General features: G+C 51.1%; 2 protein-coding genes across 2 annotated transcripts in view; one reads left to right on the plus strand and one right to left on the minus strand.

The window, feature by feature from the left end:
* The window catches only part of LOC143692629 (uncharacterized), a 331,852-nt gene that overhangs the window by 228,454 nt on the left and 79,601 nt on the right, over positions 1-23,797 (plus strand). The gene's annotated exons all lie outside the window — the stretch shown is intronic.
* On the minus strand, positions 16,280-17,212 carry LOC143692564 (olfactory receptor 14J1-like). The gene has a single exon (XM_077172811.1). It carries the CDS (start codon positions 17,210-17,212, stop codon positions 16,280-16,282), a length of 933 nt encoding a protein of 310 aa, XP_077028926.1.

The raw sequence follows: 23,797 nt of genomic DNA on the forward strand, positions 1-23,797 counted from the left end.
TTAAGTTCGCTTAAATACAGTAAAGTGCTGTTCTTTTGCTAAATTGTGAAGTTGAAGGGATCAGTCAAGGTTAAGGTAGAAGTTAAGTCCTGTTAAGTTTGAGCTCTGTTAAGCTTGTGGCCTGTATTCCTTTTATCCTTGCCCTCACTGTCCTTGTGTCACACACACACACACACAGGGACAGTTCTCGGCTCATTTCTGGTTCGATTGCTTGGATTTGGTTTGGTTTTGCTGTTGCTTTGTTTCCTTGGTGTGCCTGAAGTGTCCACTCAGGAGCACAGTGACTCTTGCCAAGGAACTTTGTGCTGCTGTCCCCTAATATTAAATCTGATTTTTGCTGATCCCTTGCTGGGGATTTTTTCAGCGCTCTCAAGGCCTCGTTGGTACCAGGGTGAAGGAGTCCTGGCCCAGGCTCTGGCCCTGGGGGACATGGGGACGCTGCCGGGGGGTCCCTGTCCCCCTGTGCCACCCCCAGGGCCCTGGCCCCCCGTCCCCGTGTCAGGGTCTGGGGTCGATCTCGTGGAACATCCTCTGGGGGAGGCTGCGGCGCCGGGGGCGGAGGGACCCGGGGGGACAGGGGACCCCACTGTGCACGAGCAGGGTTGGACTGCTCTGGGGGGAACTGTGAGGGGGCCAGGGCAGAGTGACCTCCCCAGTGACCTCCCACAGCCCCTGTGATGTCACACAGCCCCTGTGATGTCACACAGTCCCTTTGCGATGTCACACAGCTCCCTGTGACATCACAGAGCCAACTCTATGATGTCACACTGTGGTGTAATACAGCTGTTCTGTGATGTCACAGAAGATGCTGAGATGTCAAAAAGTCACTATGTCATGTCACTGTCTGTTCTGTGATGTCACAGCGTGCTCTTTGATGTTACACAGCCACCCCGTGATGTCACAACCCCCTCTCTGATGCCACAGAGCCACATTCTCTGATGGCAGAGTCTGCTCTATGGCCTCACATCCTACTCTGTGATGTCACAGCCAGCTCTGTGATGTCACAATCCCCTCAGTGATGTCACAGAACCCTCAAGAACTCAGTTACATTGAAACACTGAAGTTTCTTGTACTTTGAAGAGATCCCTGTCAGGGACACACCTGAGAAAGCATCCCCGGGTTCCAGGTAGAGCAGAACACTGGTGGCAGTGATGCCAGGTGGGGACAAACAAGGCAAAGGTGTCTCTGGTTCTGAGCAAACCTGAGCCTCTGTCCCTGCAGGCTGTGGGCATCCCCTGGCTGCCCCACCTGGCTGGCCCCTTCCTTTGCTGACAGCTCTGCCTCCTGCCTGCCTCTGCCTGCCCACACAAAGCCTTGGGCTGCTCCAGGCTCCTCCTGGGGGACGTGCTGCACCACAGCCCTGCCCTGGCAGGGAAATTCCTTTCTTGTCATGTCCAGTCTGGCCTTCCCCAGCTGCCCTTTCCATTAATTCTTTCTTTCTCTCGCTGTTCCCTACTATGTCAAAAGGATCCACCCTCTCTGAAACTACCCTTCAATACCTCCCAGGGCTCTCCTCTGATGTCCTCAGTCTCCACTCCACTGAGCACAGAGTTCCTGTGTCCCTATAGAGTGGTCAAGCACTTGAGGCCAAGAGCACCTGGACAAGAGGGACAGTTCTTTTCTATAAGAAGGAAAAGAACCCCAGGGTTTGAAGGCAGATGAGAAGCAGTCACCAGAGGCCAAGGCAGCCAGACCTGTCTGTCCTTGCAGCTTTTGTCTGAAAACAACCCTTGGATATATGGGGAGTTTTGGGGGTGGAATTCCATTTCAGCCACGGGTTCCTGGACTGGAATGACAGTTCTCCATACGAAGGAAAGGCTGGAGCCCCAATGTTTCAAAGGCTGATTAGAGGCAGCTCCAAGGGGGCCAAGGCCAGCCAGACTTGTTGTTAGGGAAGAATCCTTGGAGAGACAGAATTTGGGAGGCCAAACCCCACTTTTGTCTATGGGCATCTGTACGAGAAGGACAGTTCTTTTCCATAAGAAAGGGAAGTACGGTGTTGCAGACATCGTTTTATGAAAATCCTTTCATTAGGATTTTTTCCTGCTGAGAAGCTTAGAGGCTTCAGCAACAAAATGTAAACAATGGTTATCTGCTGCTGTGGAATGCAACAGGTGCATCTGTGATTGGCCCATCTTGGGTGTTTACAATTAATGGCCAACCACAGCCCAGTTAGCTTGGACTCTCTGTCCGAGAGACAAACCATTATTATTCATTCTGTTCTATTCTTATTCTAGCCTTCTGAGATGAAACTTTCCTTCTATGCTTTTTAGTATAGTTTTATTGTAATGTATATCATAAAATAATAAATCAAGCCTTCTGAACATGGAGTCAACATTCTCGTCTCTTCCTTCACCTGAAAACCCCTGTGAACACCATCACAGTACAGAGCCCCAGTTCTTCAAAGGCAGATGAATGCTTGCCCTCAGGAAGCCAAGGGAATCTGGACAGTCCTGGCAGCTTTTGTCTGGGAGCTATCCTTGGACATAAAGAATTTTGGAGGTGGATTCTCAGGTTTGGCCATGGATGCCTGGACATTAAAGATGTTTTTTCTAATGGGAATAAAAGCACAGGTCCCCTGGTGTTTTGAAGGCAGATGAGAGTTGGCCCCCAAGAAGGTGAGGCCAAGGCCAGCCTGAGTTTTCTGTCCTGGCAGGTTTCATACAGGAATAGTCTTTGGATATAATCAGATCTGGAGGAGGAATCCCAATTTCGGCCATGAACCCCTGGAGGAGAAGGACAGTTCTTTCCCACAGGAAGGAAAGCACACAACTCCAGGGTTTCAGGGGCTGATGAGAAGTGATCCTCAACATGCCAAGGTCATCTGGACCAGTCAGGCAGCCCCCAGGAGGCCCAGCCAGCCAGACCTGTTCCATGTTCTTGGATCCTTGGGGCCCTGCAGCATCACAATGGCCCCTTGGTTCCATGAGGCTCTGTAGGATCACAACAGATCTTTGTTTCCATGAGGCCCAGTGATATAACAATGGTCTCCTTGGCTCCACAGTGGCACAGTGGCCCCTTGCTTCCATGAGGCCTTGCAGTGTCACAGTGGTTTCTTTGTTTCCATGGGTCTGCGCAATGCCACAATGGCCCTTTGGTTCCATGAGGTCACAGAGTCTCAAAATGGCCCCTTGGTTCTATTGGGGTCCCCAGGATCACAATGGCCCCTTGGTTCCATGGGGACCCACAGTGTCACAGTGGCCCCTTGCTCCCATGAGACCTTGCAGTGTCACAGTGGTTGCCTTGGTTATACAAGGCCCTGCAGTGTCACAATGGCCCCTAGGTTCCAGTGGGTCCTGTAGTGTCATAATGGTCTCCATGGTTCAATGGTGCCACACAGTGTGACAACTGCCCCTTGACCTGCCAACACTCCATAGTGTCACAATGATTCCTTGCTTCCATGAGGCCTTGTAGTGTCACAATGGCCCCTTGGTTCAGTGAAGCCTTTGGTGTCACAATAGTCTCCATGATTCCATAAGGCCTTGCGGTGTCACAACGGACCATTGGTTTCACTGAGCCCCACTGTGTCATTGTGGTCCCCTTGGCTCCACAAGGCTCTGAAGTGTCTCAATGGCCCTTTGGTTCCATGATGCCCCAGAGTGTCACAATGGTATCCTTGGTTCCTTGGACCCTTCATCCCATGGAGACCCCCAGGGTTCACTGCAGTCCCATTGGTTCCATGAGGCCCTGCCACGCTGTTATGGCCCCTTGGTTCCAGTGGGTCCCAAAGTATCAGAATAGTGTCCATTGAGGCCCTGCAATGTCACTGTGCTCGCCTTGGTTCCCCAGGCCCCCACAGTGTAACAATGAACTCTTGGTTCCATGAGGTTCCTCAGTCACAATGGTCTCCTTGGATCTGCAGTGTCACAGTGGCCCCTTGGGTCCATGTGGCCATGCTGTGTCACAATGGCTCATGATTCCATGAGGCCACAGAGTTTAACAAGGGACCCTTGGTTCCATAAGGCCTTGCTGTGTCACAATGGATTTCTGGTTCCATGAGCTTTCACACAGCCAACAGCATCTCCTTGGTTCTGCAGTGTCACAATGGACCCATGATTCCGCAAGGCCTTGATGAGTCAGAATGGCCCCTTGGTTCCAAGAGGTTTCTCAGGGTCACAATGGTGTCCTTGGATCGGCAGTATCACAATGTGGTGTATCACAATTGGTTCAATGTAGCCCCAATGCACCAAAATGGATTTTGGTTCCATGGGGTTCTGCAGAGTCACAATGGACCCTTTGTTCCATGAGTTTGCACAGTCTCACAGCTGACTCCTTGTTCTGTAAGGCCTTGCCATCACCAAGTCTCTAAAATATCAGAATAAGGCTCCTTAACACTAATTTCCTATTTAAGAGGGTATCATTTATTCAGGCCTGAGGTCTAGTGAGGGATAGCCCCAATCTTATGTGGACATGTAATTCTACCAGCGTTGCTAAATGTGTATCACAATTTACCCATTACCATAAAACCCACCCCAAGTTCCCAGTTTCAGTCCTTCTTTTTTCTGCCACTACATTCTTGAGCCAGATGTCTTCTTGTCTTCCAGCCATCCTTGCTGGGAAAGCAGCCCCTGCATGCCTTGTTCCTGTGCTGAAAGTTCACAGGCACAGTAAAAATGGAATTAACCCTTTTGGTATTGAGCCCAAAGCTTTGTGTGGGCAGGCAGGGGCAGGCAGGAGGCAGAGCTGTCAGCAAAGGAAGGGGCCAGCCAGGTGGGGCAGCCCGGGGGATGCCGACAGCCTGCAGGGACAGAGGCGCAGGGCAGGGACACCGTAGGACAGCCTGGGCTGCACAGGGCACAGGGATGGGCAGCAGCTGCAAGACAGCCCTGACAGAGCCAACTTGGGCAGCACTTTGGCCATGGCAGACACAAAGAGCACCAAAGGCCCAGAGGGTCATTACAGTCCTTGTGCTGTGTCTGTGCTGCTGAGCTGGGCCGGGCTCCTGGCCCAGAGGCAGCTCCTGGCAAGGGCAGCAGAGCTGCAGAGAGACAGCTCTGGCCAGGAGCAGCTCCTGTGCACAGCCCAGCAGGGCTGGGGCACTGCCAGGGCCCCTCAGGGACACCAGCAGGGCACAGACAGAGCTCCCAGGGGCTCAGCACTGGCAGGGGCTGTGGCATGTCCCAGAGGGGGCTGTGTAACAGCAGCTCCTCTGTGGCTGTGTCATGGAGGCACAGAGCAGCTGTGATGTCATCAAGGGGCAGTGTGACAGCCCAGAGTGGGCTGTGTGAGGTCACAGATTGGGCTATGACATCACAGAGTTTGTTGTGTGAGGTCACTGAGCAGCTACAGGATCATAAAGGGAACTGTGTAACATCACAGAGCAGGCTGTGACACCATGGCATGGCTGTGTGACATCATTGAGGGGGCTGTGAGGTCAAAGTGTGTGGTGTGACATTACAGAGTGGCAGTATGACATCACGGAGAGGGTTTTGTGGCATCACTGAGGGGGTTGTGACATCACAGAGCTGGCTGTGACATCATAGAGCAGGGAGTGAGGCCATAGAGCAGATCCTGCCGTCAAGAGAGTGGCTCGGTGACATCAGAGAGCGTGTTGTGACAACACTGGGTGGCTGTGTAACATCATGGAGCAGGCTGTGACATCACAGAACACACTGACATCACAGGGTGACTTTCTGAGATCACAGAGACTTCTGAGCCATCACATTGCAGCTGCATTACATTCCAGGGTGACATCACAGAGATGGCTCTGTGACACCAGAGGGGCTGTGTGACATCGCAAAAGAGGTGGGTGACATCACAGGGGTTGTGTGACATCACAGGGGCTGTGTGACATCCCAGGGGCTGTGTGAGGTCACTGGGGAGGTCACTCTGCCCCGGCCCCCTCACAGTTCCCCCCAGAGCAGTCCAACCCTGCTCGTGCACAGCGGGGTCCCCTGTCCCCCCGGGTCCCCCCGCCCCCGGCGCCGCAGCCTCCCCCAGAGGATGTTCCACGAGATCGACCCCAGAGCCTGACACAGGGACGGGGGGCCGGGGCCCTGGGGGTGGCACAGGGGGACAGGGACCCCCCGGCAGCGTCCCCGTGTCCCCCAGGGCCAGAGCCTGGGCCAGGACTCCTTCACCCTGGTACCAATGAGGCCTTGAGAGAGCTGAAAAAATCCCCAGCAAGGGATCAGCAAAAATCAGATTTAATATTAAGGGACAGCAGCACAAAGTTCCTTGGCAAGAGTCACTGTGCTCCTGAGTGGACACTTCAGGCACACCAAGGAAACAAAGCAACAGCAAAACCAAACCAAATCCAAGCAATCGAACCAGAAATGAGCCGAGAACTGTCCCTGTGTGTGTGTTACACATGGAGAGTGAGGGCAAGGATAAAAGGAATACGGCTAAAAAGCTTAACAGGCCTCACACTTAACAGGACTTAACTCAGACCTTAACCTTAACTGATCCCTTCAACTTCACAATTTAGCAAACGAACAGCACTTAACAGTACTTAACCTAACTCACAACCTATGACTTAATGATTTAATGGTGGAAAAAAAAATGAAACAATATTCAACTTAGATTATAACATATTAAACTTTACTTAGCAAAAAAAGCTTTTAACACCATTTAACTTATTCCTCATGATGTAACCTCACTTAGAGGCCTCACTGATTCAGCTTTCCAAGGCACTCAAACCCCTCAGAGAGCAGCATTTCTGCCACATTTCCCCAGCACAGGCACTCCTGTGTGCACACAGACACAAAGAGTCAGTGCAAGGCACCTGGGAGAAATTCCCCTGAGGGCAGGAAATGCTCCCTGTGGATCCTTTGGCATCTCCCCAGCGGGTGAAGGGTTGAGCCTGGAGGAGTGGGGGGATCGGCCCAGGCTCCGTCGTTGTTGGGGATCCCCAAGTGCAGCAAACGGGAGAGTTCCCGGCTGGGAGAGGCCCCACTCAGAGGGAGTCGCTGGCCCAGGAGAGCTCCAAGGGCTCCTTTTGGAGCGCTGTTTGCAGGGCCCCAAGGGAGGGGCTTCAGTCCCAGCAATGGCTCATCCTGGCCACACTTGGCACCAACAGCTTTCTTTGGCAGTGTGAGAACAGGGATGTTGTGCCACTGAGGGAACAAAAGCAGTTCCCAGGGCTGCTCCTCCAGAAAGCAGGAGCTGGTTGGGCAGCAGCAGTGCCTGGAGCAGACAGTGTTTGTGATGAGCTGCAGAGGAGCTGAGCCCAGGGGCTGTTGGCCAAGGCCAAGCCCTAAGGAGCATTTCTCATCTGGCAGGGTGGCCTGAGAAGGGGAGGGGGGAATGCAGCAGCACAGGGCCCATGGAACTAAGGGACCATTGTGACACTGTGGGGCCCTGAGAGACCAAGGGACCATTGTGACACTGTGGAGACCTCATGGAACCAGTGAGACAATTGAGACACTGGGTGCCCCCGCAGAACCAAGAGGACCATTGTGATACTGTGGGGCCTCGTGAAACCAAGTGGCCTTTGTGACACCGCAGGGCTGCATGGAACCAAAGGTCCATTGTGACACTGCAAGGCCCCATGGAATTGTTGGGACCATTGTAACACTGCAGGGCCTTCTGGAACCTAGGGGCCATTGTGACACTGTGGGACCCCATGGAAACAAGTCACCATTAGGGCACTGTGGGGCCTCATGGATCCAAGGCATCATTGTGACACTATGGGGTCCCAAAAAACCAATGGAACACTGAACAGGTCTGGCTTGTTTGGCCCCCCAGGGGCCACCTGACTGGTCCAGCTGACCTTGGCATGTTGAGGGTCTCTTCTCATCTGCTGCTGAAACAATGGGGCTCTGTATAGTAGAGGTTGCCTTTGAGTCCTAGCAAAATAGAAGTATTGTACTTGAATATCTGTATATAGGCTTTGCCCCAGTAGGTCCCGGTTGTCCTTGATGGGCTGCAGCTGCCATGTCCTTCATTGGGCCGCAGCTATGGCTAATGAAGTTAACTGGGATAAAAGGGGTGGGTTAGCCAGTTAGGGAGGGCCTTGAAGGAGCCCTGAACTAAGAAAGAGCAACATGCAGAAAAAAGGAGCCTGTGCTGTGAAGATCTGCAGCTGTGAGAACACACCAAGGAGGTATGGGAGTTTAGAAATCTGATAACAACTGTATGTGACTCTAGAAATAGAACAACAACAGCTCTGTACTTTCCTTCCTATGGAAAAGAACTGTCCTTCTTCTCCCAGCACCCATGACCAGAATTGGGATTTCACCTCCAAATTTCCTTATATCCAGGGATTGTTCCAATAGGAATATTGCCAGAACAAGTCTGGCTGGCAATGGTTTCACAAGGGTCACCTCTCATGTGTCCCCAAAACACTGGGGAAGACTCCATGCTCCCCTTCCTATGGGAAAGAACTGTCCTGCTTCTCCAGGAACCCATGGCCAAGATGGGGATTCCACCTCCAAAATTCCCTATATCCAAAGACTGCTCCCAGATAAAATCTGCCATTCCTGACAAGTCTGGATAGCCTTGGCCTGGTGAGGCTCTCACCTGCCTTCCAAACACTGAGGCTCTGGGCTTTCCTTCCTATGGAAAGGAACTGTCCTTCTCGGCCAGGTGCCCATGGCCAGAATTGGGGTTCCACCTCCAACATTCCCTGTTGTGACAGACTGGAGGAGATTGTTGGCTTGAAACATTTCATGTGTGGAGGAGGAAGGGGCAGGTCCAGCCTTGCCCTGCCCTGGAAGCCCAGCCCTGCCCTGCCCTGGAACCCCAATCCCCCCAGAGCCTCTATCCCAGCCCAGCAGTGGCTGCCAGTCCCTGGCACAGCACAGGCAATGCTCCACAGCCACCTCTGCAGCCCCAGCCCAGCTCCTGAGGGACCAAATGAGCCCAAGCCCCACCTGGGGGAAGGGCCCAGGGAGACCAAGGGGTATTGAAGGCTGACCACAAGGCAAGCACACATCTTGACCCTGCATCCTCTTGGAATTTCCATCAGAGAACATTGCTGGAATCCAGGAGTTGGTAGCTCTGTGTGTGCTCCTCTGTATCTTTTTTGTCTTTCTCACTTTCTGTGTCTTTTTCTTCTGTTTCTCTGCACCTGCAAATTTTGAGTAACTTAAAATTGAACAGGCTTAGAGTTTGTGAAGTTGAATGGGCCAAGTCAATGCTTTGCGAAGTGTTTTTTGTTGACTGAGTATCTGTTGTAATTTGACATGAGAAGAATTTTAAAAAGTAATACAAAACTTTTTGTGTCACTGACAATCTGTTAAACCACTGAGATACTGAACACGCCTCTGTGAAACACAAATGTTAATTATGAAAAAACCCAGGAATCTCCTTTCTTTTCCAGTCATCAAAGAAGCAGAGGCCCTGACCCCGGCCCCCATCTCAACCAAACCAAACCAAACCAAACCAAACCAAACCAAGCAACCCTGCCATGGGCTGAGCCCCTTCCCCCCTCTCCAGGCCGCCCCCTCCCCATTGGCCCCATTCTGACCAAACCAAACCCCAACAACTCCCAAACAGGAAAACAGAAGAGGCTACAAAACCCCAACCAGAACAAAGCCAGCCACAGCTATTAAAATCTCAACATGAAGTCCTCTCTCCCCAACACAATTGAAACTAAAAACTCCTACAACCTACAACCCACACAAAATAACCCTACAACTAAAATTAAACACAAAAGAAACCCAAAATCAACCATAAAACCAATCCTAACACAACCCAACCACAACTTCCACCACAAGTTACCAGCAGGTCAGGTGTTAATCCTTTCAATACTTCAATCCTGCCTGAAGTAAAAGAAAAACAAAATACAAGCATATAAAAAACCAACATAAAAGCATCAAAGTCAGTAAAGGAGAAATTAAACCCCAAATACAAAAGAAAAAATACCTTAATCTTAAAACTAAAATCCTCTTATAAACTATAAAGAAAGAACTCTTTTTCATTATAACACAATAAACAATTTAAAAAAAATAATTAATATCAAACAAAAACCTGCATACTAAAATAAACAAATGTTAAAATAACTGAAATTTGCCAAAATTTTAAACCTAAAAAAAAAGGTAATCCAATACCCCCAAGAGGAGATCTCTATTCCCAGAGATAAAAATAAATTTAGACGTAAATAATAAAAACCTTTACCTTTAAAGAACTCATCTTTAAAACTATACATTATAAGTCATCATGGCCCATCAACAAGCAGTAAAAAAGCTTGTAGCAATAAAACAATTTCACAAGAACAAAGTTCCCCAGACAATTGTTATCCATGATAAAACTAAGAAGCAAAAAAACCAAGTTTTTTCTCTCATAAAAAAACTCCATAACCTTAAAAACAAAAACTTCTCTCCCTAAATAAACTAAAAAAAAGGCTATTCTAGAATTAGTAAATGAACTAGAAAATTTTAGTTTACTTTCTTTCCATTGTCAGTAAAAAAAAAGTTGTAAAGAAAAAAAGTGTTCTAAAGAGTTTATTTTAATTCTTACTTCTTTTTTCTTTTTTTTACTTTTAATAAAATTTTCTTTATATACTTTTAAAATTTTAAGTCTACATTACTTTACTCCTAATCCTCTTACAACAAAATAAATACATAAATAACCAACACTTTAACCCACGACACTCATCAATACATTAAGAAATCTCAAAATTAGAAAAATCTTAAATTAACAAACCAAAACCACCACAAGGATATAATAAAACCTTTTGCCAACGTTTCTCTGATTTTCTAAAGTTGTCAGTAAAGTCTGTTTTGTTCTTTTCAGCTCCTGAGAATCTCTTGTTGGTATTTCTCCAGCACATCCAACTCAGAGTACACAAACAATTGTAATTCCTTTTAAATGTCTCCTTGAGAGAGTTGTTTGTGGGATGTGGGTCAGGGCTTGTCTGTGCTGCTTGGCCCAGCCCAGGCAGGGCTTTCCCAGCCACATTCCACACTCCATTGCCCAGCTGGAGCCGCTGGTGCCTCTGAGTTGTGCTGCCCCAGCCCCAGGGACGCTCTCCTTGTCTGCCCATTCCCCCACGGTCTCTGGGCAGGGATGGCCTCACTGGGGGCTGCTGACATCCTCAGCAACTTGGAGGCTGCTGCTGAATTTCCCTGCTCCAGAGGCTTGTTCAGCCTTCAGCTCTTGAGTGCAGGAATTCAGTGTCCCAGGGCTCATTAACATTCAGAACACCTGAACAAGCCAAGCCTCTGGGAATCATTTGATTTTAATTTTCAAATTCTTTGTGGTTAAGTAGATCTCAATAGTGCATTCAAACTTAATACATGGTATTAAAAAGACAGCGAGAAAAGATTTTTTAGGTCCTGTTTAGTTTTTTTTTCCCGTTAATTCATTGATATGTGCAATCTCTGATTGACACTGAATCCAGGTACTTCCTCATGCAGTTTGAATAGATTTGAGAATCAAGACCCTTCATGGCTGACAATCAATCAGACTCTGTCCCTACCCCCACCCCACCATTTCCCCCATCCAAGCCCTGGCACTCAGAGCAGCCTTGTGCAAATCTCAGCTCCCTCCAGCCCAGGCTGCACCTGCAGCTTTCAGCTCCTTGGCTCCAGCTCCCACCTGCTTTCCTTGCAGAAGGAGCTGCCCGAGACACAGAGGGATGTTCATGTCTTGTCAGCCAACAAAGCCAAGGGAAGGCACAGCTCCATCCAATGCAAAAGTCATTCTTCTCCCTGGCTCTGCCCCTGATCCCCACAGCCTGTCCTGTTTCCTTCATCCCTACACTGCCAGGGACTCTCTGGGACAAGGGAGCTCTGCTCTGGCTATGGAGGGATGCCCAAGTGCCACCACTGGAGCAGGAACCACAACTCATCCGGTTTGTGTCCTTTGGGGTTCAGGAACTGGTGAGACTCAGAGGCACAAGTTTCTCTTCATGGCCTAGAGATCACATTTGAACAGGACACAATTTAATAACAATCACGCTCTTCCCTGAGCTATGTGCAACGTCCCAGCAGCATCTGATGAGTTCCACCATCCACAAGGGATTTCCATACTAAAAGTCGTTTTTGACAAACATGACTCTGTGATAGATATAAACACAATTAGGTCCTTGTATCAGGATGCTCATCCTGGAGTGGGGGCAAAACAGCTCCAACAACTCCTGATTTGCAAAGCTGTCAGTGGTGGATGGAGAAGGGAGGTCAGGCTGCTTTTGGTGCTGAGGAAATGCTGAAACCAGCCTGACTCATTTCATCTCCTCCTGTCCTGGCTGATCTCCCCTCTTTCCCCTTCCACCCATTGGCTTTTGTCTCCCACCAGGCCCCCGGTGAAGAGCCTGGCTCTGTGTTCTCCATCCCCTCCTCGCTGGCACTGCCAGGCTGGGATGAGGAGCCCCTCAGCCTTCCCTGCTCTGGGCTGGACAAGCCCAGCTCCCTCAGCCGCTGCTCACAGCCCAGGGGCTCCAGCCCCACCTTGGAGGCCCTTCCCAGACCCTGCTCCAGCTGCCAGACATCTTTCCTGCCCTGGGCAACCCAAGCCAGGCCACAGTGACCTGGAGAATCCCTGTCCTTGATGTCCTGGTCACACAGCCCTGGCCCCTTGTGCCCATGTCAGGCTCTGGGGTGGATCCTGTGGAACATCCTTTGGTGGAGGCTGTGGCTCCAGGTGGGCCGGGGGGATCTCGGGGGACAGGGACCCCGCTGGGCATGGACAGCATTGGACTTGTTGGGAGAAACTGTGAGGGGGAGCTGGGGCAGAGTGACCAACCCAGTGACCTGACACAGCCCTGCTGGGATGTCACACAGCCCCTCTGGGATGTCACACAGCCCCTCTGGGATGTCACAGCCCATTCTCTAATGTCACACAGCTGGTCTCTGATGTCACAGCCAAATCTCTGATGTCATAGTCTGCTCTGTGATGTCAGAACTCTGCCGTGTGGTGTCACAGATATGGCCTATGATGTCATAGCATCTCCATGACCTCATATACCCCACATGTCATATCCCACTCTGTGACCTCATGTTACCAGATGATCAATTGTTTCCACCAGCTGAGCTTATACCTTGAGCTTGTTCTCCAGGGACCACCAGAGAGACCCCCAGGACAGAAGAACACATGGGTAAAGGGGAGGGGAAATATGTCAATGATTTTGGGGAAATGATTATCATATGTGTGTTTAGTCCAGGACAATCAATGAATATGTGAGCAAAATACAGAAAATAAACAGAAACTTTCCTGTACTCAGCCCGCAGGGCTTTGGGAGGAGCTCTCCCCCCTGCATCCAGCTGAATAAAGAATGCTGCTTCTTAGTGGTGTTAAGGAGTTTTCTGTCTTACCGAATTTTTGGTAACACTCCCACTGCCAAGGAAAGCTCTGTCTGCTGCTTTTCACAAACAGAGAAGGGCTGGTGGCAGATGTGGGGCTCAGAGGCTGCCTGGGGCACAGTGACCATGAAATAATCAAGTTTTCAATGTTCTGTGAAAAAAGGAGGGGCAGCAACAAAACTTCTACACTGAAATTAGGAAGGGCAGACTTTGGCCTATTTAGGATGCTGATTTGGAGAGTACCAAATCAGGTACTGATTATTTTAAGGGAAACACCCTTAAAAACAAAGGGGTCCAGGAAGGATGGACACATTTCAAGAAAGTAATCTAGAGGGGAAAGGGGCTGCCTGTCCCAGTGTGGCAAAAGATGAGCTAGTGAGGCAAATTATTTTCCTGGCTGTCCATGGAGCTTTTCTGGGAACTCAGGGAAAAAAGGACCAGAAACTCAGGAAGTGTTTAAGGATGTCATTCGGTTAAGCGGAAACAAAAGGAAAGAGATGAAAGCTCAATTAGAACTTAACCTGGAGGCTTCTGTAAAGAAATAATAAATGTTTTAAAAAAAATTTATAAGAAAAGGAGGGAGAAGAAGAACCTCTACTCTTTTTTGGATACAGTGGAGAATATAGTAATTAAAGATAAGGAAAAGGATAAGGTAATTAACATCTTGTGTCAATTTTCAATATTAGTACAGGTTGTCCTCAGGACAAGTGTTCTCCTGAGCTGGTAGATGGGCACAGGGGGCAGAACAGCTCCCTGGAATCCAGGAGGAAGCAGCTGGGGACCTGCTGAGCCACTCAGATGCTCACAGGTGTATGGGATCAGATGGGATCCATCCTAGGGGGATGAGGGAGCTGTGGATGAGCTCCCCAAGCTGCTCTCCATCATTTACCATCAGTCCTGGCTCAGCAGGGAGGGCCCAGAGCACTGGAGGTGCCAGTGTGAGCCCATCCCCAGGAAGGGCTGGAAGGAGGAGTTGGGGAACTCCATGCCTGTCAGCCTGATCTGGGTGCCCGGCAAGGTTATGGAACAGATCACCTTGAGTGCCATCCCAGGGCACGCACAGGATGGCCCAGGGATCAGAGCCAGCCAGCGTGGATTTAGGGCTGGCAGGTCCTGCCTGACCAACCTGGTCTCCTTTTATGCCCAGGTGACCCACCTGTGGATGGGGGAAAGGCTGTGGATGTTGTGTGCCTGGACTCCAGCAGAGCCTTTGACTCTGTCTCTGACAGCATTCCCTGGAAAAGCTGCAGCCCACGGCTTGGGCAGGTTCCCTCCTGGCTGGGAGATTTAAGAGCTGGCTGGAGGCTGGGCCCAGAGAGTGGTGGGGATGGTGCTGCACCCAGCTGGTGTCCAGGCACTGGTGCTGTCCCCAGGGATCTGTGCTGGGCCCAGTCCTGTTTAATATCTTCACTGATGGTCTGGGTGAGGGGATCGAGTCCAGCATTCACAAACTGCAGATGGCACCAAGCTGGGTGTGAGTGTGGATCTGCTGGAGGGCAGGACAAGAAGACCCAGCCTTAAGCTGCACCAGGGGAGGCTCAGGCTGGACAATAGGAAGGAGTTCTTCACAGAAAGGGTGAGTGGGAACTGGAATGGGCTGGCCAGGGGGGAGGTGGCAGAGTCACTGTCCCTCTCCAGTGGCACTCAGTGGCATGGTCTGGGTGACAAGGCAGTATTAGGGCATTGGTTGGACTTGATGATCCCAAAGGTCTTTTCCAGCCTATTTGATTCTGTCATTCTGTGATGATTGGGACACTCTGGGGCCATTGTGACACTGCAGGGCCTCCTGGAACTAAGAGGACCATGGTGACACCGTGCAGCCCCACAGAACCAGGGCTCCATTGTGGTGCTGTGGGGCCAAATGGACCCAGGGAGTGCCCCGTGACACTCTGGGCCCTTGTGGAACCACAGAGGCCATTGTGACACTGCAGGGCCTTGTGTAACCAAGGGGTTTCACCATTTTGACACTGCAAAACCAAGGAGACCATTGGGAGACTACAGGGCCCAGTGGAACCAAGGGGCCGTTCTGACACTGCGGGGCCTCATGGCACCAAGGGGACATTGTGACACTGCAGGATCCTGTGTAACCAAGGGGCCACTGTGACACGATGGGGCCTCAAGGGATCTGGAATAATGCTGTGACACTGTGTGGCCTTGTGGAAACAAGGAGTCCATTGTGACACTGAGGGGACTTGTGGAACCACAGAGACGATGGTGACAGTGTGGGACCTCATGTGGCCATGGGGCCATTGTGACACCCTGGGGCCCCATGGAACCAAGGAGTCCACTGTGAAACTGCAGGACCAACGAGAACATTGTGACACTGTGAAGCCCCATGGAACCAAGGAGACCAGTGTGACAGTGCAAGGCCTGGTGTATCCAAGAGGCCGTTGTGACACTGAGGGGCCCCTTGGAACCAAGGACTTCTTTGCAGATGTCAGCAAGCTGGATGTGAGTTTTGATCTGAGAGAATATAGGAGTGGTCTGCACAGGGACCTTGATAGGCTGGACCGAGAGGATGAATCCAACAAGGTGAGGTTTAACAAATCCAAGTGCCAGGCCCTGCTATTTGGCCCAAGTGCTGCAGGCTGGGGACAGAGTGGCTGGAGAGCAGCCAGGCAGAAAGGGACCTGCAGGGACTGATGGACAGCAGGCTGGACATGAGGCAGCAGTGTGCCCAGGTGGCCAAGAAGGCCAATGGCTCCTGGCCTGGCTCAGGAATGGTGTGGCCAGCAGGAGCAGGAATGGTGTGGCCACAGGAGCTGCTGTGCCAGAACTGATCTGCCCCAGCTCTGCACACAGACATTGCTGCTGCAGCTCCCGAGAAGGAAACTAAAGGGCATCTCTGCAGAAAACTCTGCTGGGAGTTCCTTTAGTTCATTTAAAGCCACCAAAAGCACAACCCCTCATTGACACAGTCTGTGGCTACAGGGAAGGTGGAGAGAAACAAAATGAGAAATGGCACAAACAATGACATTTATTTGTAGATAATATGAAAAAAGTAAAAAAAATAAAAAGAAATTCCAAAATGAAACCAACAAGAAGTATGAAAGATGAATTTTATTACAAGTGATATGCAGAAATTGGCCAGCAGTTTAATGTTTCTGAAACCATCCAGTCATCAGTGTCCACACTGCAGCCTTGAGCTCCTGGTTCCTCAGGCTGTAGATGAGGGGGTTCAGGGCTGGAGGCACCACCGAATACAGAACTGACAGGGCCAGATCCAGGGATGGGGAGGAGATGGAGGGGGGCTTCAGGTGAGCAAACATGGCAGTGCTGACAAAGAGGGAGACCACAGCCAGGTGAGGGAGGCAGGTGGAAAAGGCTTTGTGCCGTCCCTGCTCAGAGGGGATCCTCAGCACAGCCCTGAAGATCTGTACATAGGAGAAAGCAATGAACATGAAACAACCAAGTGCTAAATAGATACTAACAGAAAGAAGCCCGAGTTCCCTGAGGTAGGAGTGTGAGCAGGAGAGCTTGAGGATCTGTGGGATTTCACAGAAGAACTGGCCCAGGGCATTGCCATGGCACAGGGGCAGGGAAAATGTATTGGCTGTGTGCATGAGAGCATTGAGAAAGGCACTGGCCCAGGCAGCTGCTGCCATGTGGGCACAAGCTCTGCTGCCCAGGAGGGTCCCGTAGTGCAGGGGTTTGCAGATGGACACGTAGCGGTCGTAGCACATCACGGTCAGGAGATAATACTCTGATCCAAGGAAGAACAGAAAGAAAAAGAGCTGAGCAGCACATCCAGTGTAGGAGATGGTGCTGGTGTCCCAGAGGGAATTGTGCATGGCTTTGGGGACAGTGGTGCAGATGGAGCCCAGGTCAGCGAGGGCCAGGTTGAGCAGGAAGAAGAACATGGGCGTGTGCAGGTGGTGGCCGCAGGCTACGGCGCTGATGATGAGGCCGTTGCCCAGGAGGGCAGCCAGGGAGATGCCCAGCAAGAGGCAGAAGTGCAGGAGCTGCAGCTGCCGCGTGTCTGCCAATGCCAGCAGGAGGAAGTGCCTGATGCAGCTGCTGTTGGACATTTGCTGGGGCTGCACATGGGCACCTTTCATGGAGAAAGGACAGTGAAGAGTTAGAGGAGATTCCTGTAACCAAAATCAAAGCCTTTTCCCATACACCCTCCCCTGGAAGACACAGACAGCCTTTGGTGTTTAAGAGTTCCAGGGTTTTCTTTTTAAGCTCCCCCTATGTCTCTCCTATTCTTAGATATCAGGAACTCCCAGGCTTAGGGCAGAGGCTTGGCTGGGGAACAGGAGGGAGGGGGCTTGTTCAGAGGGAGGGGCTGCACTGCAGGGGCTCCTGTGGGCATCTCTAAACTCTCCCTGCCACAGCATTGCTGCGGTTTGTTTTCTCTCATTGCCTGATCTTCTCTGCTTCCTGCAGATTTCCCTCCTGCAGGTGTTTCCCTGTGCCTGATCTCTCCCTGCCAGCACTCACAGACCCCAAATCTCTGTGCACTCTCCTTGGCCCTACAGAACCCTGCCTGTTTGCAGGGCACTGGCTGGGGGCAGGTTCTGTTTGCAGCCTGGAGAAAGGACAGCTCAGACTGAGCCTGATGGCTCCAGCAAAGGCGATGCTGCTGCTGTCCATGGGCAGAGTGGCTGAAAGCACATTAGGGATCTCCTGTGAACCTATTGGTCACTAAAAGTAACAGTTCAGATGTCTCAGGCACTTGTCAAAATTCATAATTCAGAATTAACCTTTAATATGTATCCACTCCTCCCTGCCATTCTCCAATAGTAGTAAACTGAATACCTAGTCTTAGGAAATTTCCTCATTTTGAACAAAACCCCTGCCCTGGAAATATTGTATGACTGATCAGAACCCCTCAGCATGTCAGAGCTCCATGAGCATTTCACCTCCTCTGCACCAGAAATACCCAGAGTTGTACTCACAGGCTCTGCAGGCATTGGCATGTTCCAGCTTGAGGAGATGGCTCCAGGAGCTGCAGCTGCACTGTCCTGCAGCCAGAGGTTCCTGTGCCAAGGGCTGGCAGTGATTGTGCCCCAGGCACTTCTCAGCCCCTTCCCAGCCCTGACTGATTGAAGCTCTCTGTGCCTCTGGGCTGTGCCCGGGCTGGCTGCAGGCAGTGCCCCAGCCCTGCTGGGCTGGCACAAGAGCTGCTCATCCAGAGAAATGTGCTTTTGAAGCTCTTCTTGGTCACCAGGAGCTGCCTCTGTGCCAGGAGCCCAGCACAGCTCAGCAGCACAGACACAGCACAAGGACTTTAATCAGCCTCTGGGGCTTTGTGCTCAGGCCCTGAACATCAGTCCCTGAGAGGGAGCTGAAGAAACCTCTGCAGAACTCCAAGGCAGAATCCAACTCCAAACTTTCCTGGACTTTTAATGGCTCCCACTGAGGGACACAATTGAGCAAGTGTCCCCAGGCCCCAGGCAGGGCAGAGAACTGCAGGCAGTGATGACAGGTGGGGACAGAGAGAAGCCAAGTCTGGGTGTCCTGGGGCACAGCAGGGTCTGTGCCAGCAAGGGCTGGGAGGAGACACCTTGTCCTGAGGCCCTGGGGCCTCCTGGCACAGCCCCAGCCAGGCTGGGCACTGGCAGCCCCTTGTGCTGCCCTCAGCATCCCCCCCTAGCCCACATCCCAGTGGCCTCAAGGATCTGCTGCAAGGAGTCCCTGGGGAGCCTTGCTCAGCAATGGCCCTGGGGGCTCCTTCATGCTCCCCGCAGGGACTGCAGGTTTTTCAAAGGACTTTGGGTTTGGCTTTTGCCTTGGAGTCTCTGAGAGGTTTGTGCAGTCACAGCCCCCAATTATCTGCTGTAATGAGTCCCTGGAGAGGCTTTGTCAGTAACAACACTCAGTGGGGCTCATTAATACTTCAGGGTACTTCAGTTATTTGAAGGTACTTGGTGTTTCCCTTTTGATCCAGACTCTGTGAAAGGTTTGTGCAATCATGGCCCCAATTATCTGCTTTAACGAGTCCCTGGAGAGCTTTGTACTGACACTCAGTGGGGCTCATTAATACTTTGAGCTACTCAAGGTTTTTAAGGTACTCTGGATGTTCCTTTTCACTCTGAGTCTTTGAGAGGTTTTTGTGCCATCCTGGCCTCCAATTCTCTCCTCCAAGGAGTCCATGAGGAGCCTGTGTTGACCTCAATGGGACCCATTCATGCTTTGAGACACTTGGGGGTTTCTCCTCTGACTTTGACTCCAGGAAAGTTTGTGCAATCTCCTCTCAGGCCCCGAGGTTCCAGGGCTCAGCTTCAAATGCAGCACAGGGCTCATTAGGACCAAGATATTCCTGACAAACCATGGCTCTGCCTTGATTTCCCTCTGATCTGGGCCAGTTCGTTAGGAACTTTCCTGCTGCTGGTATGGAAAAATATTTCAAAGAGCTTCTAGGAAATATATATCATATTTTATAGTGTCCTTTATTACTTTTCTTAGTATAGAAGAGGGGATTGCAGCATTCAGTGACTGATACTGACCCAGGGACACTCTTGAGGAAATCTGGCTTGGTCAGAGAAGCTGTGCCTTGAGGTCTGATCAGTGTGGATGATCTTGCTCCACATTCCCCAACCCCATCCTGTCTCTCCTCACTCACCTGGGACCTGCATTGCTTGGTGAACTGGCTTCGCTCCGCTGAAGAGGGATTTTGACTTTTTAATTTTTTGAAGCAATCTAAAACTCCTGAGTTTCCCCATTGCAAACAGACATCCTCCTCAAGTGTGTGCCAAGCCCAAGCTGCCAAGAGCACTCCAGACCTGCCTGGGCCAGCTGTGAGGGTGGATCATCATCCCAACCTGCACTGGGCCATTGCAAGGGACTGTTGCCATGGTCACTGAAGGGACCCCACTGCTGGCTTTGAGTGCCATGGCAACCCCCATCAGTTCAGGTTTCCTTGGAAACCAGCCCAAGGAGCCATTTCTGCAGCCAGGTTCCATGGCCCCCTGCCTGCAGAGCTGTTGCTGACCTGGGCTGCCATGGCAACCCTGAGGACAAAGTGGTGCCAGGGCTGTTCCAGGTACAATTGCAGTGACACTCGTTGGTGCCACCAGGTGCCATGGCAATGGACACAGGGACCCGTTCCTTGGTTTGGTGCCATGGCAACCAATGCCCGGAGCCGTTGTGGTGGTTGGTGGCCATGGAAAGCTGCCCTGGGCCCCTTGCTCAGGGCTGGTGTCAGTGCCCAGAGCCAGAGGGGATCCCTTGCTGGGGCTGTGCCATGGCCACCTGCCCTGTGCCGCGCTGGCCGCTCGGGCACCAGGAACCAGCAGCCAAGGGCACTGCCAGGGCCAAAGGCCAGGTCAGCCAGACAGAAAGGGGCAGCGCTGGGCACCGTTTCCATGGCAACCGGCACTGGGGGGGACACCTGGGTCACCTGGCCTGGCAGTTGCCATGGAAACCCCTGGCAGGCACTGAGGGCACAGCCCCTGGCACTGAGACACTGCTGGGCCGGGTGCTGAGCACAGCGCTGAGCACGCAGAGATGGTTTTGTTCTTGCTGAGCTGCAGCACAGCCAAGGCCTGTCCTGCCCCTCGTCCAGCCACGCTGGGGAGGGGCTGGGGCTGCGGGAGAGCTGGGCAGGGGACACAGCCAGGACAGGTGACCCCAACTGACCCCGGGCACAGCCCAGACCAGAGCACATCATGCTCAGGGTATGAAGGGGGGGAACAAGGAGGAAGAGGGAATTTTGGAGGGAGGGTTTCTGCCTTCCCAGGTAACACTCAGGCAAGAGGGGGCCCTGTTTCTCCAGTGGGCAGGGTCACTACCAAAGACACAGACACCAACTGAAGGAATTGTGTCATTTATATCATGCACAGCTGCAAAGAATTACAAAAGGATAAGCTCAGCAAAGCACATCATCATTAGCAAAGAATTACAAAAGAAGCTCAGCAATCCATCATAACTCATCATTACATTTTGATGACTAACCCCTTGGTCAAACACTAGAGGTGTTTGTGGCAGACAAAGATTCTGGCTGACTATCAAGGTACAACTTACAGACACCAGTAGTTCTTTAGTGACACCGTTCTTCATTCATTTTTCTCAAACTCATTTGAGTTAGGAACAAGTATTCTGTTGTCCATGGAGCTGGCACCATGTTAATTCCAGAATAATGCCCCCAGGCCCTTTGCTGTTCAGCTTTACCATGCTGTCTGTGGCTAACAAGGCCTGGGGGGGGCCCTTTCCCCTCTGGCTGGAAGGGGCCGGGTCCCAGTCCCTGAGGGGCACCCGGGCTCCTGGATGCAATTCCTGTGCAAGTCCCTCAGTGTCACAGCAGCCTTCCCATGGAGCCCCGTGGATCAGAGCATTTCCCAAAGGGGCCCTTGGGGCAGACAGGGAGATTTGGTCTGGCAGCATGTGTAAAACAATATCCTGTCACATCTACTTGTTCTCACACAGAACACTTGGCTGCAGGGACACATTCCCATTGTTCCTGCCCAGGTTTCAGGACTCAGAGTTGTCTTTGCCAGGAGCTGCTCCTTCAGCTGCCTCGGGAGGGCCATTTGGCCTCTGGACCCACACTTGGGCTCCATTATTAGGGCTGCTGGATCCAAACCCTTTATCTCCACAAACAGTGGTGATTGCAGGTGGATCTCCTTTTTTCACAATCCTTCTTAACATTGTGATATTGATAATTGTGCTACCCTGTCATGGGGTTGACTAATCCAATCCTGGTCACTATTGTTTAACACAATTCCTTTAATTTCTCCTTGATATCTGCAACAATAATTCCTCCTGCCATGACATGACCCCACTTTGCAAGGCCAAGCTCGGGTGAGCAGTTGTCAAAGCAAAGTGTCCTGGAGGAATCTGAATTCCTGTTTCAGTATTGATAGCTCTCATTTGCTTTGAATTTCTCCTCATTAATTCCAGTGCATGAAGGCCCAGCCCTGCAGCCTCTGGGCTGGCCCTGCCAGGGGCCATCACAGCCAGAACAATTTCCCAGGCAGCCCAAGTCTCACTGCCCATGGTTGGATTTGCAAACTGGGGGCAGCCCTGCACAGCCAGGGGGTTTCCATTTCCCCAGTGGGCCATTGTTAAGGGCATGGAGCACATCTGGGAGATGGGTTCTCCATGGGCAAAGGTTCCCATCTCCTCATTTTTCAACTGCTTTTTAAACAACCCCTTCACCCATGCAACCAATCCTGCAGCTTGTGCATAGTCTGGTACATGAAAAACCCTGCAGGCTTAATCACGGAATTTTTCACAGCAACAGACAAAGCACTCTGCATCACAGAATCAGCAAACCCTGGGAAAACAGCCAATTTCCTCCCTTCCTCCTTTTTTCATTGTATACAATCTCACATAGTTGACCACTGACATTAGGGCCCTGGCCAGTCCTGTTCTGTAGGGTATTTAGAGTTACATCCCTGAGCAGCCAAAGGTACCAAATTAGTATTGTCAGCACTATTTCACATTATTATGATTTCATATGTAGATATACATATTGATATACATATAGACAGATAGATACAGACATATATATAATATATATATATATAAATATACAAATATATATATATTAAGGTCTTATTATACAATAAATACATATAGTTATTTATTATATTGATATTTCACTGGCACAAATGCAGCTGAGCTCAAGATTAAAACCTTCTTCTCTTGCTCCATGTGGGAGCATTCCAACAATAACTGTTCCTTCTGAAGGTGCTGTTTGCAATGGACTCTTAACAAATTCATCTTTGTCTGCCCAAACCCACAAGTTCTTTTCCTTCTCCATGTGCAATTTTTGGATGCATTTGAAGCCATCCAGGGGTGCAGCCTCTTTTACCCGACTGCCCCACTGCTCCCACGGGGCTCCGACCTCAGCCCACTCCAGAGCCAGGGAACTCCAGGGAAGGGCTTCCCATCTGGGAATTTCTGATGGCACTGATTCCTCACATTGACACTGAACAAGTGACATTTTGTTGGGATCTGGCCAGACTGGGCCAGTTTTGTTTTACCAGTGGGCAGGGTCAGCACCAAAGACACAGACACCAACTGAAGGAATCAGTGTCATTTCCTGCAGCTGAAAGCAGCAAAGAATCACAACAGGAGCAGCTCAGCAATGCACCCAACCATCCCCAGCAAAGATTGCCTGCAGTGATTGAGAAAGATCCAGCCCCACTTACCCTCAGCCTTTACCATCCCCCAGACCCACACAGCAGCTGGGGAAGCTGTCACAGCCAAGGGCTGCAGAGCCACTCCTGGGCACTGGCAATTCCTGCAGGTGCCTCCAGCCACAGCTGAGGCTCCAACCCCGCTGGGAGAGGGCCCAGCTCTGACAGTGCTGAATGGACAAACTGACAGCACTGCTAGTGTGCCAACATCTGGTTTCATCCTCATCTTGGCTCCCTCCCAAAGCCTGGCTAGGGCCCCAGGAGGGACCAAGGGAGGTGACTTTGACCATTCAGCCCCAAACAAGGCCAGATGTCAGATTTCATGGCCTGGTCTGGCTTCTAAATACACAAAGGTCAATACATGTTTCACTAATGAGTGGCTACATCTATCACAGTGCTAATGACCATGCACATTTCATCAGGGAGCAGATACAAAGATAACCTTTGCTTGGAAGGTTCATCCAGAGGCCACCTTTGGCTCAGGGCCTGCTGTTCAGGCCTCACTCAGGGCTGCTGTCCAGGCCT

Source organism: Agelaius phoeniceus (assembly GCF_051311805.1).
Source record: "Agelaius phoeniceus isolate bAgePho1 chromosome W unlocalized genomic scaffold, bAgePho1.hap1 SUPER_W_unloc_2, whole genome shotgun sequence".
Taxonomy (NCBI): domain Eukaryota; kingdom Metazoa; phylum Chordata; class Aves; order Passeriformes; family Icteridae; genus Agelaius; species Agelaius phoeniceus.